The sequence below is a fragment of the Pollicipes pollicipes genome, unplaced genomic scaffold (genome assembly GCF_011947565.3).
Source record: "Pollicipes pollicipes isolate AB1234 unplaced genomic scaffold, Ppol_2.1 Scaffold_6138;HRSCAF=7277_pilon_pilon_pilon, whole genome shotgun sequence".
In the NCBI taxonomy this organism is placed as follows: Eukaryota; Metazoa; Arthropoda; class Thecostraca; order Pollicipedomorpha; family Pollicipedidae; genus Pollicipes; species Pollicipes pollicipes.
Genome location: NW_023596818.1, coordinates 30,716,341 through 30,732,050, shown reverse-complemented (window position 1 = coordinate 30,732,050; position 15,710 = coordinate 30,716,341). Strand labels below are relative to the sequence as shown.

General features: G+C 53.3%; 1 protein-coding gene across 1 annotated transcript in view; it reads left to right on the top strand.

The window, feature by feature from the left end:
• The first annotated feature begins 5,907 nt into the window (after positions 1-5,907).
• Positions 5,908-15,710, top strand: part of LOC119105564 (CCR4-NOT transcription complex subunit 1) — a 13,437-nt gene continuing 3,634 nt past the window's right edge. Inside the window, exons 1-12 of the mRNA XM_037229025.1 lie at positions 5,908-6,225; positions 9,102-9,308; positions 9,512-9,686; positions 10,159-10,268; positions 11,136-11,288; positions 12,082-12,363; positions 12,709-12,894; positions 13,247-13,374; positions 13,822-14,009; positions 14,469-14,638; positions 14,983-15,141; positions 15,498-15,653. Coding sequence (XP_037084920.1) covers positions 6,124-6,225; positions 9,102-9,308; positions 9,512-9,686; positions 10,159-10,268; positions 11,136-11,288; positions 12,082-12,363; positions 12,709-12,894; positions 13,247-13,374; positions 13,822-14,009; positions 14,469-14,638; positions 14,983-15,141; positions 15,498-15,653 — 2,016 coding nt within the window. The 5' untranslated portion in view covers positions 5,908-6,123. The remainder of the gene's footprint in view (positions 6,226-9,101; positions 9,309-9,511; positions 9,687-10,158; positions 10,269-11,135; positions 11,289-12,081; positions 12,364-12,708; positions 12,895-13,246; positions 13,375-13,821; positions 14,010-14,468; positions 14,639-14,982; positions 15,142-15,497; positions 15,654-15,710) is intronic.

The window sequence follows — 15,710 nt, the reverse complement described above, 5'->3', positions numbered from 1 at the left end:
CTATAAGCTGAGCTCGGACGTTCAAAAATCACGTGATCATGCAGGTAGTCAAGTAAAACTTGTCTTAGAATAATCGATCGGTAATTTACCCTATTCCATGCTCTTGCATTCCGCTGACAGAAATATTTTTTCCATTTTTTCGATATGTTTGCCGAATTCGCTCTTTATGGCATCTTGTTGTGTTGATGCCCGTGCGACAGCAACACCCCATCATGCTCTCAAAGAAACAATGGTGCTGCTAGATTTAGTCGCGTAACAAAAAGCAACGTTGAATTTATGCTATAACGGTCCTCTGAAGGTGGCGAGGACCCCTGCAGCTGAAGGGCTCAGTAGTTTTTTGCAGTTTAAGACGTCTGTAGCTGAGCTTCTAAAACATCGAACATAGATTCCCAAGGGTTGAGAAAAGAACCACGAACCACTGGATAGATTGAGCGAGTGTCGTGCTATGTCATTCCGACCAGATTAAACGAATGTCAATCCATAGGGGTTTTCAACCTATGTTAACTATTTATGCACGCTTGCGGTCGGAATTTTCTCCAACAAAAGCCCATGGACCACCATAATTTGAAATTTTGCGATTTTTGCCACGATTTCTTGCACTGCTGCTGTGCACTTACTGGAATGGGCCATGAGGCCCATTCCAACGGCGCGCACATTCCAGATTATTCGATAATTTGCCAACATTCCGTAAAATAATGGCTGCGCGTATACGCGCTCCCAAAACAGAGGGTGGTTATGCACCGGGCTTATACACCATCCAAAATGGAGAGTGGCTACGCACCGGACTTAAACACCCTCAAAAATCTTTCAGATGGTTGTGCGTATCAAGTATACGCGGATTGCCAGCCTTAGGGGGAAGCAAGTGCAAATATGCAGAATCCCGTGCAAAAAGTCGGCTCTATGCTTGATACTAGGCATCAGACGATTACAAAATCCATCAACTCATTCTGAGCCAGTCCTATTCTGATCACAAATTTTCGGTCGCCGGGCGCGCATCTCCAGTGGATCGATGATTGGCATGCTGGTCTCGCCCGGGTTCGAATCTCGACGACGGCCGCTGTTAAGTGAGTGGCTTCATGGCCTATTGGTGTGGCGTGATGATGCCAACTCGCTAAGCGGGATGAATTCTAGTTGGGGATTTTCTTACCGGACAGCAGCGCAGTTTTTATGCCGGAGGGAGAACTAAAGATAAAGATGACACCGTCCCTCCAGGGGGAGGGAGTCCACACCCTACAGAAGTATTGGGGATCCTGTGAAGGTTCACCGTAAATCTAAATGAGGCCAGCAACTGGTGTAAACATGAATTGAAAGTGTGTAATTCGTAAACATCATGTGTGATTTAATGTATAACATGTGTAAACATTAGTGAAAGCTTAGGTGCGCACGACCCTTCCGGGCATTGCTTAAAGATCATTCCGTCCCAGCCCGAGGTGTCTACCAGCTGCCATTCTGGCGACATGGAGGCGGGTTCGCCTGATGGGCTCGTCTGGAGGCCCTGACAGGTGTACGTCCTACATTGGTGCCCTCCCTGGAGCGGAAGGCCTTTTGGCGGCTCATCTGACCGGGGCATTTGACCCGGAATAGGCGCAAGATCCCTCATTGGGGCAACAAGATCTCTGATAACCGCAGGTGATCCAATAACTGGCACAGAGACCCATGTTTGGCCAACGGACCCTTGGCTAAAACGGGGTGAAGGGCCCCGCAAGGGCCCCGGCTCACCTCTGGCCGACTCGGGACTCCTTCCGTCACAGGACCCCCTGTTGGACACTCTGGGGGCCTGACCGTCAAAAGACCACTAATTGTTGTAGGGACTCCAACCAATGCAAATCACTGGCCTTGGTCTCGTTCCTGCTAGAGAAATGGGGGCCCCAGGCCTCAGAACAACGCAGAGTCAACTATTCGGTATAGTGGTCTCCGGCGGAAATAGGTGCTCGCACTGTCCCAGGGGTTCACAATCGGCGAAAGAGGCATATTGGCTGATATTTGGGACCACAGCCATACGGGCCAGGATGACCTGTAGCCTTTCGACCCTTACGGCCATTTAGCCTTCCCATCGGCCCGTTTATTGTCAGTCTTGAAGGGTACATCGGTCCCTTTTCAGGCACCCTCGTACACTCCCTGACCAACTCGGGGGCCCTTGTCAACACTGGACCTCCCGTTAGGCGCTGTGTGCCCCTGGCCGACACAAGGGCCCCTCACTGGCGCGGGGTGCACCGACCAATGTAAATCGCGGATCCTGACCTTGTTGCTTGACCTGCTTGGGAAATTGGCCCCCAGGCCCAGACCGGGGCCCAGTGGGTGCAACTGGCCCTCTGGCTGGTATTTGGGGGTCCGACCCGCGCCCCCTTCAGTGACCTTTAGCCAGCCCTTCGGGTCCCCTATCGGATTTACGATGCTCCCATTTCAGATTTCGTCCTGGCCACCTGAATGATACCTCAGGCTTAGGGTCAATCGCTTTCTCCCCACGGCAGTCCGACACCAAGGGCAAGCCGAGTTCGGGGAGGGGCAAAAACGTGGAAAATAACAAAAGTATCCCCCCAAAACGTACGGTAACAAGCATGGGCGGATCCAGAGAGGGGGGCCACAGGGCATGCTTCACCCTCGGGCCCCGAAGGGGCCCATTGGCTCCGAGGGGCCCAGAGCCGGCCGAACAGATAGTTTTTTTAGTACAAGATGTAACAAAACTGGGTGTCTATGGACATTCAAACCACCAAGAACAGCCGTAAACGAAAGTGAAAGGCATATGAGAAGTCCCAAAATTACTCAATGATTGGAGAAGTTGTGAGCTGGAAATTGTAAGTCCCATTACACCGTCTATGTCCCCATGCTGTTTCCGGGGACCTTTCTGCTCCCTACAAGCTCATTTTGGTCCTTTAGGAGCATTCCACGCGGTCCTTCATTTCTTTGCATTTGCCCAGAGGGCCCTACGCTGTTGTTGGGGCCCGTCCGGTTAGTGTGCCGGGGAACTCTTGTCAATCACGGGCCCTTCCATGGGTGATTTCTATTCGCCTTCGCCGCATGGGGTTTTAGGTACTTCTTATTTGAATAGAGGGCCTTAAGCTCCCGTCGCGGCCCCCATCTGATAAGATGCTCGGGCCCATTCGGTCGTGGGGGACCTCTACGTCTGGTTTTGGGTACTTTCTTTTCTAATGGAGTGCCCTCCGCTCTTTTCGGGGTCCCTGTCTGTTAACCTGCTCTGGTGCACTCAGTTATTCGGGGCCTTCTACATCATGCCGTGGGTAATGCATATTTGAACGGAAGGCCCTACGCTCTTGCCGGCGCCCCATCTATTAACCTGCTCCGACGCACTCGAATATCCGGGGGCTCTCCACATTGTGTCTTGGGTACTTCCTATCTGAATGGAGGGACCTACGCACTTGTCGGTAACCCCATCTGTTCGCCGCTTCGGCCACATTGGATTGTTCGGGAGCACTTTATACTGGGTCTTGACGCTTGAATTTAGGGCCCTACACTCCTGACTGGATGACCTGATAATCTGCTCGGGTATACTCCATCTTTCGGGGGCCCTCCGCACTGGGTTTTGAGTACTTCTTCTTTGAATGAAGGGTCCTGCGCTCTTGTTGGGCTCCTTCTGATACACTGCTCGGGCACATTACATCATTCTGGCCCCATTTACTTAAGATCTTCAGTGCTTTCCATTCGAATGGAGACTCTTACGCTCTTGTTGGGAGCTCTATTTGTTAACCTGCTCGGGCACAATCGATCATTCGGGGGACCTCTACATTGGGTCTTGGATGTTTTCAATTTGAATGGAGGGCCCTACGCTTTTGACCGGGCTCTGTATGTTTGCATGGTCTGATACACTGCTGATCATTGGAGGGTCCTCTTGAATGGAGGATCCTACGCTCTTTTTGAGAGCATTATCTGTTAACCTGCCCGGGCACACTCGATCATTCGGGGGCCCTCTACATTGGGTCTTGAATGCTTCCCATTTGAATGGAGGGCCCCAAGGTCTTGACGGGGGCCCTACATGTTAACCTGTTCTGGCGCACTCGATCGTTCAGAGCCCTACACATTGTGTCGTGAGTATTTCTTATTTGAATGGACGGCCCTATGTTCTTTGCGGGCCCCATTTATTCAGCCGCCGCGGCCGGTGGTGGATGCAGAGGGTGGGGGGGGGGGGGGGACACAGGACCATGTCCCACGGAACATGCCGAGGGAACCCAAAGGCTCCGAAGGGGCCCGTAACCGGCCGGACGGACGCAGTTTCCTTACAACAAAGGCACAACAAAATTGGATGCGTTTGGGCCTACAGATGACCAACAACCATTGCTAGCAAAAGTAAAGAGTTCATAAGTAAACGAAGTTCATTCTTCGCTGATTTAGTGTCGCTTGGGGTGAATTTTAAGGCTCATTACGCTGACTAGAGGCATTACGCTGTTGTCTGCCTGTCCCTATATGTCCACATGCTGCGTCAATCTGATCGCTAAAGAGCTTTCCACGTTACCCTTGATCTCTTCACATTTTTTCGTAGGGCCCAATGTGCTGTTGGGACGCTACCTGCCTCCATGCTTCAGCACAGTTGATCAATCATGTTTTCCTCCACGGATTCTTCCCACCCGCCCGAAAGGCTACATACACTTTTTCCGGGGCCGCATATGCCAGAGTGCACTCAGCTGCTCAGGATCCCTTCATATAAATATCAGGTACTTTATACTTACTTGAAAGGCTTGTGCCGTTGCTAGGGGCCTTATAAGGCAAGGCAAGGAGACGTTCGATGCTCAGGGGCCCTCTGTTTTGGTCGAGGGCTCTCCTCCTTTGGTCTCATTTGCGGCTGACTTTTCACTCCTATCGAGACTCGTGTTGTTAGCCTGCCCGTGCACTCTTCATTGCACAGGGGTATTTATTTATAGTATTGGATAATTCCCCCTTGCTCAGAGGGTCCTGTGCTATGATCGGGGCTTCATAGGTCCGCCTGTCAAGGCACTACCGATCGTTTAGGAGCCCACCGCGTGCGCCCACCACGTTGGCCCACCACGTGAGTTCTTTTTGCTTGCTCTGAGGACCCTATACTTGTTGACGGGAGCCGCTGTGTTGGCCTCCTGCGGCACCTATGACCGCTCAGGTTCCGTCCCTATTGGCCTTGGTGCCTTCGCCTTTGAGTAGCAGTCGAATATGCGCCGATGAATTTTTACGCGCAATTGGCGAACGTAATTATACATGCCTCCTCCGTCGTATCCGTCATTTCCACTGGCTATTCAGTGTGTCGCACTCATTTAGATTTGCGGTCAACCTTCACGGGATCCTAAATATGTCTGTAGAGTGTGAACTCCCTCCCCCTAGCATTAGAAACTACGGTGCTGTTCGATATGAAAAGTGCTAGTAATAATTCATTTCGCTTAGAAGTGAAGCGAGTTGGCATCACCCCGCCGCGCCGATAGACCATGAAGCCACCCACTTAACGGCGGCCGCCGTCGAGATTCGAACCCGAAGCTTACCGCCTCCGAGACCAGCACGCTAACCATGCATCCACTGGAATTGCGGGCCCGGCGGCCGAAAATTCGTAATTAAAATAGAAATGGTTCTGAGTGAGTTGATCGATTTCGTGGTCGTTTGACGTCTATCACGCACGGAACCGATCTTTCGCACGGCGTTCTGCATTTTTGCACTTTTTTCCCTCGAAGGCTGCCAATCCGCGTATGCTTGACATGTACAACCATCTGAAATATTTTTGGAGGGTGTATAAGCCCAGTGCGTAATCACTCTCTGTTTTGGACGGTGTATAAGCCCGGTGCGTAACCACCCTCCGTTTTGGAGGGTGGATACGCACTGCCTAAAATTAATCCAAGATTTTCTTGTGCCTGAAAGTGAATAGATGCTACCAAATCTATTTTTGCTTAGATGTCGCCTTGAATCAAGCCAGCCTTGGATTCCTGCCGCGTTGGACAATGGCGTCAGGGGATGGCTGCGCCTCGTCTCATTAAAGGGTGGTCTGCAAGTGCAGTGGTCATGACGTGAATAATGCGTTATGAGAGGGGTGTTTGCTGTTTTCGAATGTACCGGAGAATTTGTACATAAGTTGTGTGAACTGACAATTTCTTTTGTGAAAGCGGAGGAGACTTCCGGGCCAGAAGTTTCCTTTTGTGTGGCGTTTATGGCACTATGAACCTGGACTCGTTGTCTTTTGCTCTCATCCACATAAATAATCTAGTGGGTAATCTCACAAAGAAAAACTTCAAGGCATCTTGTCAAGAAATAACGCAGGTAAGAGTATGTTATTGTTTCTAGGGGCTGCCAAACTGCTATCTTGAAATGAAGTGGGATTGTGTGTCATGTCTTGCTCAAAATATGAAATTCCAGCTGCTGGAAAGGTGTGCAGTGCCCATATTAGAACTAAAGCATCATTTTCTATGTTAAATTGGAGCATAATGGTATCAATGAGATGCAGTTTGATTTAACTTGGGCATATCACTAGTCTCCAATATTGTTCTCTATTGTAATTTTTGTGCTTAATGAGCAGTTTCATTACATTTTGTGCCATTCTCCAAAGTCTCACTTAGTTACAAACTAAAGGCTTCAAAAATAATACTATCAATTAGTTTTGTTGCCAGAGTTTTTCCCTATATTTCTGTTTCCATGAACAGAACGCATGTGTATGGCGTAATCATGAATCATATACCTTACCTTTTCTTCCCTCAGTGATCAGAAATTTTGAAGGCAACTTGGCCTTTTGACCATGGTCTCTTTAAGCTACCATTCAGGTAACTGAAGAGTCTCAAATCAGAATGTGAATGGTGTTGGATGTCATATATGATATCAGTGTGGTGTAGGTCGAGCTTAGATTTAGATAACATGATGCAACTATATGATCTAGGGTATATTATAGCTTATAGCTTTACACTGATCTTTGAACTTGGCTCATAATTATTTTAGACTGTATGTGACTAAGCCAGATGTCACTGAAATATGATTCATACAAGGTTGATTACAAGTAATTTACTGTGATATAGCATATTATTATTCAGAGTGATATCTGATGTACTTCAAACCAAGGTGAATTTTTGAAGCCTGCTGTGAAGGTGCTTATGGAGGATAATTGTGTAGAGCCTTGACAGAAACTCAACTGTTATGTCATCTGATATATAGCTCATGGATTTATAAATAACCATAAAGTTAGGAATTGCATTGATCCTTAATCCAATTGTCACCTTCATGGGGTAGTCATCATCTGAATGGTCACATCTGCAGGGATATGAATCATCACTACAGCTCCAACAGAACATTTGGGTAAATGCTAAGCACTAGAATATATATCACGTAATATATCATCTCTGCCATATACAAGCCCTATGCTCACATCCTCTGTGATATTTGCTCCATTCTACCAACATCTGCCATGTTATGTATACATTGACCCATGATAGGTAATTAGTAATGTCAGCTTCCCAGCACCTTCCATTTTCTATGGCTAACAACAAGTGCAGTGCAACTGTTTGCAACTCATTGACAAAGAACACATTTTGAGTAAAGCTGTTTTGTGATAGATGTGGTTGTGATTAATGTTGCAACCCTTTTTTGGTTTTGAACACTTAAGTTGCAAATTATGGTAAAGACTGATCTAAGGTAACCTAACCCAGCCAAATCAAACAGACCGAATCACACCCAGTTCATTCTTAGGTTGGTGTAATTTACTTTGTTTAATTTTGGAATGCATGTAATTGGCATGGTCATAAGCACCATGTCCAACACTACTTCTAGAAGATGATTGACATATGACCATGCCTGAACCTCGCCAAGTGTTACACAGCCAAGCTTACTTTGCTTACCAAGCCTACCTAGCCTTTGACTTGTGGCAACCTTCGTCCTGTGCATTCTATTTCATATTTTGTTTGTATGATGTGATGTTAGCTTATTGTGATTTTACCCCATTATTGTTTGCATTTACAATAATAATCATATCCTATCTTTATATCATACAGTTTGTACCCTGTATAACATGCAATTTCCATGCATCCGTTCACTTATATTGTGTTGTGATGACTCTGTTGCCATCCGACTCTTTACCCATCACCATGCAATTTCATCTTTGACCCCAGGTCCCACTCAACCCGGTCAACAGTAATGCGCAATGGCACAGATGGTCGTCAAATGCTTCAGATTTTCGCAGTACAAAATTTTCACTTTGCGTCACACCGTTTTTATTTTTTTACCTGATTTTGTCATGGCTGAGGGTTGGAGAGGGAATTCATCTCTGCACCCTTTCAGTAAGGAGTGTTGGCAATATGTCATCATGGCAAAGGTCACCCGTGAATGATAAACATGAGCTAGCTTTGCTTGTGTATCTAAAATGCTATGAGTGGGAGCTCTGGCTTTTGTCCAGATAATTTTATGTCAGAAATGTTAAAACATTATTAGTCTGCCTTAGTTCTGCCAATTTTTTTGCAATAGTTTGATCTCAGAACACAATTTTGGGGGAAATATGGGTTTGATTGTTTTTAGATTGAGTAGGGGCTCTCCAGAATATTTTGTATTCAAGCTTCATGTAGTCCATTTTCATATTTCAGTGATAAGGAACCAATGAATGTTGGGGGGCCAAAAAGAATGATGTTAGTTGATAGAGTGGCAACAATTACATATTTATGCCAAAGTACTAGCTCAGAAAGCTGGTCATCCATGTGAGGTAGATAGCTCATAGGTCTCATAGGTGTCTCTGTTAGCTTTACATTGTCATTCATGTTGTGGAAAAAGGAAACTGAGAAGGGAACCTAAAAATGAGTAAGTTCACAGCTGGTTACTAATTATGCATGATCATATACCACTGGGCTTCTCATGCACACCTACACTTCATGCATTGATAACCTTCCATTTTGCACTTCAGTGCTTCTACTTAAGAAAGCTGAAGATGTTGTGGCATGCTTATCAAGTACCCAGGCATTATTTGAGGATTGTTGGAGACATTTTCATGTTGTGTCAGTGCATTAAAGTGAAGGCATTGGGTCCCCCTATGAGCACTGAAATGGAGCATCTGTCACAGTTTGTGGCTGACCAGCCATAGCCCTCACCACACCACTCTGTGCCACAGTCAGACTGGGCCATGATGTGCCACAGTTGTGTAACTTGGCCTGCCGCCCCATGTCCAGGTGGTGGGTGCGTACGGACAGGAAGCCCAGACCCACTTGCTGCGCCGCCTGTGTTCGCACGTGCCGCTGGACGGTGCCGGCCGCGCCTCCGCCAAGGAGAATCCGCAGCTGCAGCTGCTGCAGCGCCAGTGTGCCGGCCTCGTCACCCGGCCCAACTTCGTCCACGTGCTGTGTCAGCTGGCCGACCACCCTGCTGTGCGCCAGAAGGTGGGTGGCGCACCTGGTGTTTGTTGTATTTGGCTGCTTTGGGGGTGAGTGTAGAAGGAACAGGGCATATGCTGGTGCTTGCTTACTGGCTGGTAGGTGGAAGTGAGACTTAACCTGTCAGGTGAGTTGTGCAGCTGGATGTGTCATTTATCAGGCTGTTGAGTGTTTCAGGCTCAAGCCCGGTGTTGCCGTTTGGTTCGCAGAACCCGTCTGACACGCTTCTGCAGGAGCTCTGCCGGGCGCTGAAGCTCGGGAAGCCGGAGGAGGTCGCGTTCTCCATCGCGCTCCTTCACTCCCGGAACTCGGACACCGTCCGGCACGCCGAGCAGTTTATCCAGCAGAAGCTTCCCGATCTCATCAAGGACTACATTGACTCAGGTAATGTTATTGGCAAAATTTGTCCGGTATTTATTTGGCGTATTCACTAGAGTGATCCTTTTTGATTATGTTCTTAGCTAGTTGTCTTCAATGAGCCCACATTTTCAAGCTTTCATAACAGTCATGTTTTCTCCGTAAACTTAACAAGCTAGTCCCAGTCTAGACAGCATTATCCCAACAGGACAAGCCGTCCTACCCGACTGTTGTAGCAGTACTGAGCACGTTAGTCCCGCGTCTAGCGGCGATCGCTGTAGCAACTGATTTGTGTGTAGCATTGAGATGGCCGCCTGCCTATCGACGCTTCCAGCGGTGCTGCCAACTCCCAGTCTAATCACACGACCAACCGCGCTCGTAAATTAACGTCATACCAGTGAGGGGGACCCTGCCACTGTCCAACGCCTGCCAGCAGAGCACGTGCACCGTCAGCTGACTGACGTGTGCCATCAGCTGACCACAGCCTGTATGCCATCAGCTGACTCGACTGGCGCGTCGGACCAGGACGGCCTGCAGGAGTCGTCGCCGGAGGTGCTGCATCAACTTATCTCCTGGCTCCTATTCGCGCCGCCCGATCAGCTCGATAAGGTGACACCGGGCACTCGATCACCCCGGCCGGCTGACCGGGGCCGCGGGCGATATTGATCGCAGCCGGCACCCGTGCAGCGGGGGGGGGGGGGGGGGGGGGGGCCGGGGAGATGAACGCTGCGCTCGGCGACAGATAACGCGGGCGCCTGTACTCTTGCTGACTCGCGAAAAGTTAAGGTGGCGTGAGCGGTGTTGTGAGAGGCGAGAGGCGGCGTTCTGTTCAGTCATGGTTATCAGTGGACGCGTCACCGTTTGGAGTGACTGTAAACGTTGTCGTGGTGGTCAGTTGCTCACTGCATGCAGGTGCGAGTTCTGTATTGCTGGGCACTCCCCAGTACAGTCGATTTACGATCGTGTTTCACGTCGAATAACGCACGTCAGAATGGCCGGCGCTCGTCCCTCCGGCTCTCGCCATGGTCCCGCCGCCTGTGACCGTGATCGTCACTGTGACCGAGCCGTGGCCATGGCCGGAACCGAGCTCGTGGCCGTAACAGTGTCTGACTGTGCCCGTAGCAGTGACCGTAGCAGTGATCGTGGAAGGCAGTCGTGACAAACGAGTGTGAAGGTGACGTAGGCGATGGCGATGACGATGACCGCGGCTGTAACCGCGACCGTGACCTTGACCGTAACCGTAACCGTAACCGTGCCCGTGACCCAGACCGTGATCGTCATATAGCCTATTGCTGTAAGCGGTATGCGTGTTACGGTCAGCAGTGACCGTAACAGTGACCATGGAAGACAACCGTGACAAACGAATGCGATGGTGACGGTGACGGTAATGATGACGTTGACGGTGACTGAAACCGCGACCGTGATCGTGATCATCATATGGCCCATGACTGTGAGCGGTATGCGTCGCGCGGGCAGGCGGCGGACTCGCAGGAGAGCTTTCTGGAGGCGATCCGGCAAGACTTCCCGCGTGACCGCGTGCCTGTCGTGCTCGCGCCGCTCATCTTCGCCGAGAGTACCGACATTCCTGTCGACAAGATCCGCAGCCCGGGCAACATGGCCTCCAACCTGGTCAGTGGTGGCGCGCGCCCGGCCCGCTCGCGCCCGCGTGCGCGCTCTGGTGACCATACGTGCTGGTTGTCAGTCGGTGGTCGGCTTACGTATCTTTCGTTGCATGCTTGTGTAAATACAGGCGTCGATAATGCTAATCTGGTCATCCATAGGAGCAATACCTTACGCTCCATTTTTATTATATTTTTTTAAAGATTTGATCCGAACCCTTTGAATGGATGGATTTCCGGGATCAGGGCTCACGCTAAGCAGTGCTTGTTGTGTGAGCCCTGACCCCTACAATCCGATCGCGCAATTCCATGTCAACAGCAGAATTCGGTGGCGAAAGGTAAACGTACCGCAATGCTCGGCGCGGTCCGTCCTGCCCTCTGACGTCAACTGACCTTTAGCGCAACCGCTGCCACCGGCCGCAGGCCGTACCTGTCAAGGGCAAATAGCGGGCGCCCTAAAGCGACTCGAACCCACCCCGCCACGGGTGGGTGCATCGGAAGGCAGGCGTTCTAACCAACTGAGCCACCGGGACGGACCGTTGTTCTGATGAACTATTCCAAAAACGCAAAAAAGATATTTTTGCATGTGGGTGTCAGGGTTGTTTGGTTTATATGCCGACTCGTATAGCTGTTCGTTACTACTTAGGCCGTGGTTGGCGGTGAGCGCCGCCGTTGTGTGACGTTGCTTTGCCAACGCCCACACCTGCCTAGCCGCCCGTTGGTGAACAGTGTGCGATCCGCCGCGTATGAGACGCCCCCGCTGCATGGCATGTCTCCACCGACCGGTCCCTCTCTCCACACAGCTGGACGGCTCGCTGGCCGACTTCGTGCTGGAGGTGGGCTACAACCTGTGCGCGTCGGTGGAGGAGTGCCGCCGCCACCTGGTGAACCACGGCGCCTCGGCGCTGACGGCGCCGGCGGTGGCGCGCTGCCTGGGCGCCATGGTGCGCACCTACACCGGCCTGGCCGACCAGGTGCCCATCCAGAGCCTGCAGCCGGCCGCCTCCATCTGGGCGGCCGACAAGCCCAAGGACGGCCCGCAGACGTGGAACATCGACGTGTTCGTACGCACCGTCTACGAGCTGGTGAGGAAGCGGGCTTGGAATGGGGGAGGGAGGGGGGGCTGACCGGAAGATGGCTTGCGGGTAGCCGGCGAGCTTTTAAGCCATCAGCGACGTGGAAAGACATTGGGGAGTCAGTAGTGAGGCGTAATGTGTGCAAGTCGTGAGCGAGGCGGTGTTACACAGAGGCAAACAGTGGGCTGTTCGCAGTGAGTCGATAGGCAGGGAGGAGGTAACGTGCGGAAAGCTGGGACTCGGGGAGTAATGTCGTGAGACTTTTAGGTTGTTGCCGGTTGACTGACACACTAAGGGATATAGCTGGACGTTCTCTTTCTCGTCCGCTCCTGACCGTGTTTTCCTGACCGGCAGGCGCCGTCGATCCAGTGGAAGGAGGTGGTGTACCACCTGGACCACCCGGGCTTCCAGCTGAAGGACCGCACCGCCTTCTGCCTGCTGACCCAGGCGCTGAGGCTCGGTCTCCAGCTGCAGGGGGTTCGCGCCGACGCCTTCCCCGTGGAGGTGCTCTACCGGGTCTGGAAGAACGCGGACAGCCAGGTGAGACGCGTGCCGGCGCCGGCCGCGGGGCGCGCGAGCAGGCTGGTGGAGAATGGCGGGATCAGTACCGCCAACTGGTTTTCTTTTTCGCGATCTCGTTTGCTTTGATGCATAGTACCCTGGCGCAGCGTGGTGGGGTGACAGGGGTTGGGGCCTCACGTGACGTAGTGTCACGATTACCTTGCGGACGTCGATCGTCCTCGTCGACGAACTTATTTGTCATGTTATATGGCGCGCGCAGCAGCACACGGGCGTTACGTCCGGTGCTGTCGGTGGCGCGCGGTCGGTGCGGCGCGTCGACAGAGCGTCTCCGACTCGTGCCCTGTGTGACGCCCGGCATTCCTGCCGCCAGCTGTCGTATATCAAGCAGATCCTCAAGTGCTGGGACGTGTTCTGTCTGGCCGACTACCAGTGCCACATGGTGGACACGTCGCAGCTGAAGATGCCGCCGGAGAAAGAGAGCCGCGAGGTCAACACGTGGTGAGTGGCGCCCGTCCTCGGCCGTGTGGCGGCGCGCGGCGCCCGGCTGGGCCGCCACTGGCACGTGTGAGGCCGAGTGTAGGTGCGCTGTGTGTGACAGGCTACGACCTGTCACGTTCGCTGCAGACAGGCTCGCGTGATGCGCTTTTCTGGGGAGGTCTGAGACTGGCAGGTGACTGGGTGAGATGGTGGTTTGATGTGCCCACGTGTTATCCTGGGTTTGCCCCACAGTCCTGGGCGTGGCTGCTGTGCCGCGCGTTTCTGCTCAACTGCGCTTTCTACGGCAATGTTGTGCTGCCACGTTTGCTCGTCCACTTGAGCGGAGTTGGCTCTCTGCTCCTTCCCTCCATTCGGGTGGCCGCGCGTGACACGCTCCGTTCAGCCGCATCTGGATGGCCTGCCGCGCGGCGGTGTGCTCGTTCTGACGGCCGTCCGGCTGCCGGGCAGGCGGTGCACGGAGCTGATGCAGCTGTTGCTGCACCTGGCCGAGAGTGGGCACTCGTGCGCCGTCCAGGAGCTGCTCAACTTCCCGCTGCAGAGCTGTCCCGACATCCTGTCGCTGAACCTGCTGGCCACCGGCAGCACGTCTCACCTCGCCCAGGAGCTGCTCTCCACGCTGTTCCCCATCTTCCTCAGTGAGTGGCGGCGGGCCCGGGCCGGGACGGTGGCCAGGCCAGCCGCCCGTCGCCGTCCCGGCCCGGGTGTAACGCTCGCCACTGGGGTGTTGTGCGACCGTTGCTGTTGATGGCGGTGCAATGTAACTGTATTTATGGTAGACGGATTATAGCGTTGTCATGGAATGAAGTGATGCGTGGATCTTGGTGACTTGCGAGAGCATTCTGCCCTGACGGATTTTCAGTGACATGGGACTGTTTTGCTCGTGTTTTTTTTGCCATCGGGTCCGAAAGTCATCGCTTCCTCTCGCGTAAGCCAACCACCGGATCTGAAACGCGTCACTCTCGCGATTCTCTGCGTCTCTGCTTCGTCTGGCACCTGGGTTGGCCGTGTGAGTGCCGGTCGGCCGCCCCGGTCGGCCGTCCCGCCTCCCTGCCGTTCGGAGGAGCCCGACTGACCGACGCCGCCGTGGCCGGCAGCCGGCCACCACCCCAACAGCGGGGCGGTGCTGCACCAGGCCTGGCATTCTCCGCAGAACGGCCCCGCCGTGCAGGCCATGCTCGCGCACACCATGGCAGAGTGGTACCGCCAGGGCGAGGGCGACCAGGCGCGCCTCTCGCGCGTCCTCGACGTGGCCCAGGACCTCAAGGTGTGCGGGGTCAAGCGGAGGGTGGGGTTGGGGGGATGGGGGGGGGATGGGGCACCGGTGCTGGGGGTGAAAGGCAGCAGGGGAGGCGTGGCGGTGGAACGTGGCGGTGGAGTTGGCTCGTGTTTTGTGAGTTATAATAAAACTAAGCGTTCTTCAGTGGGTTGGTTGACCTGAGCTGGGTCTCGTATTCCTCTTTTGAAGTTTGCTATCAGATGCAGCGAGAATGTGGCCGTCTGTACCGGTGTCGAGCTTCGTCATCCACAGCCGTCGCAAGACGTCTTGGTGCCCCCCACCACCAGGGCGTCTGCCTGGCTCAGCTGACCGCCCCGTCTCGCCGCCGGCAGGCCCTGTCGTACCTGCTGAACCACCAGGCGCTGCCGTTCGTCATCGATCTGGCTTGCCTCGCCTCCCGCCGCGAGTACCTCAAGCTGGACAAGTGGGTGTCGGACAAGGCCATGGAGCACGGCGAGCCGTTCATCACCGCCTGCGTCAAGTTCCTGCAGGTCAGACCCTACCCGTCTGCCAACGGGGATCAGAATTGGCAGGAGACGGCGGCGGAGCCGAGTGACGAGCCAGTGCGAAACACACGGCGTTATTGTGCACGTGGCGTCGGTGCACTCGGTGTACAGTATAGGTGTAATGCCGCCCCGCCGTAATTCTGCTGTAGCTATGAGTCATCTTTAACCTGCATGACACAAGGGCCGTGCAGGTAGAAATGGTTCGGAACCGTACTCCCAATATCAGCCCGGACTCTGTTACCAGTGGCATCCGTGGCCGACCTTCAGTGGCCGGCCTGGGGCAGGCCTGTCTCCGTCGGTGCGCCCCACTCACGCCCCCCCCCCCCCCCTGCCGCCCGCAGCGTCGCGTGCCGCAGCTGTCAGCCGGCGCCGCCAAGGACTCCGATCCGCCGGCGAAGGCGACGCTGCCGGCCGACATGGCGGTGACGATGCTGAGCGTGCTGCACCAGCGGGCGGCGGGCGTGGGTCCGGAGCTCAGCGACGCGCTGCTGGCCATGGTGGGCGCCGCCGGACAGCTGCTGCTGGGACGGCAGCCGCCAGCCGCCGCCGCCGCC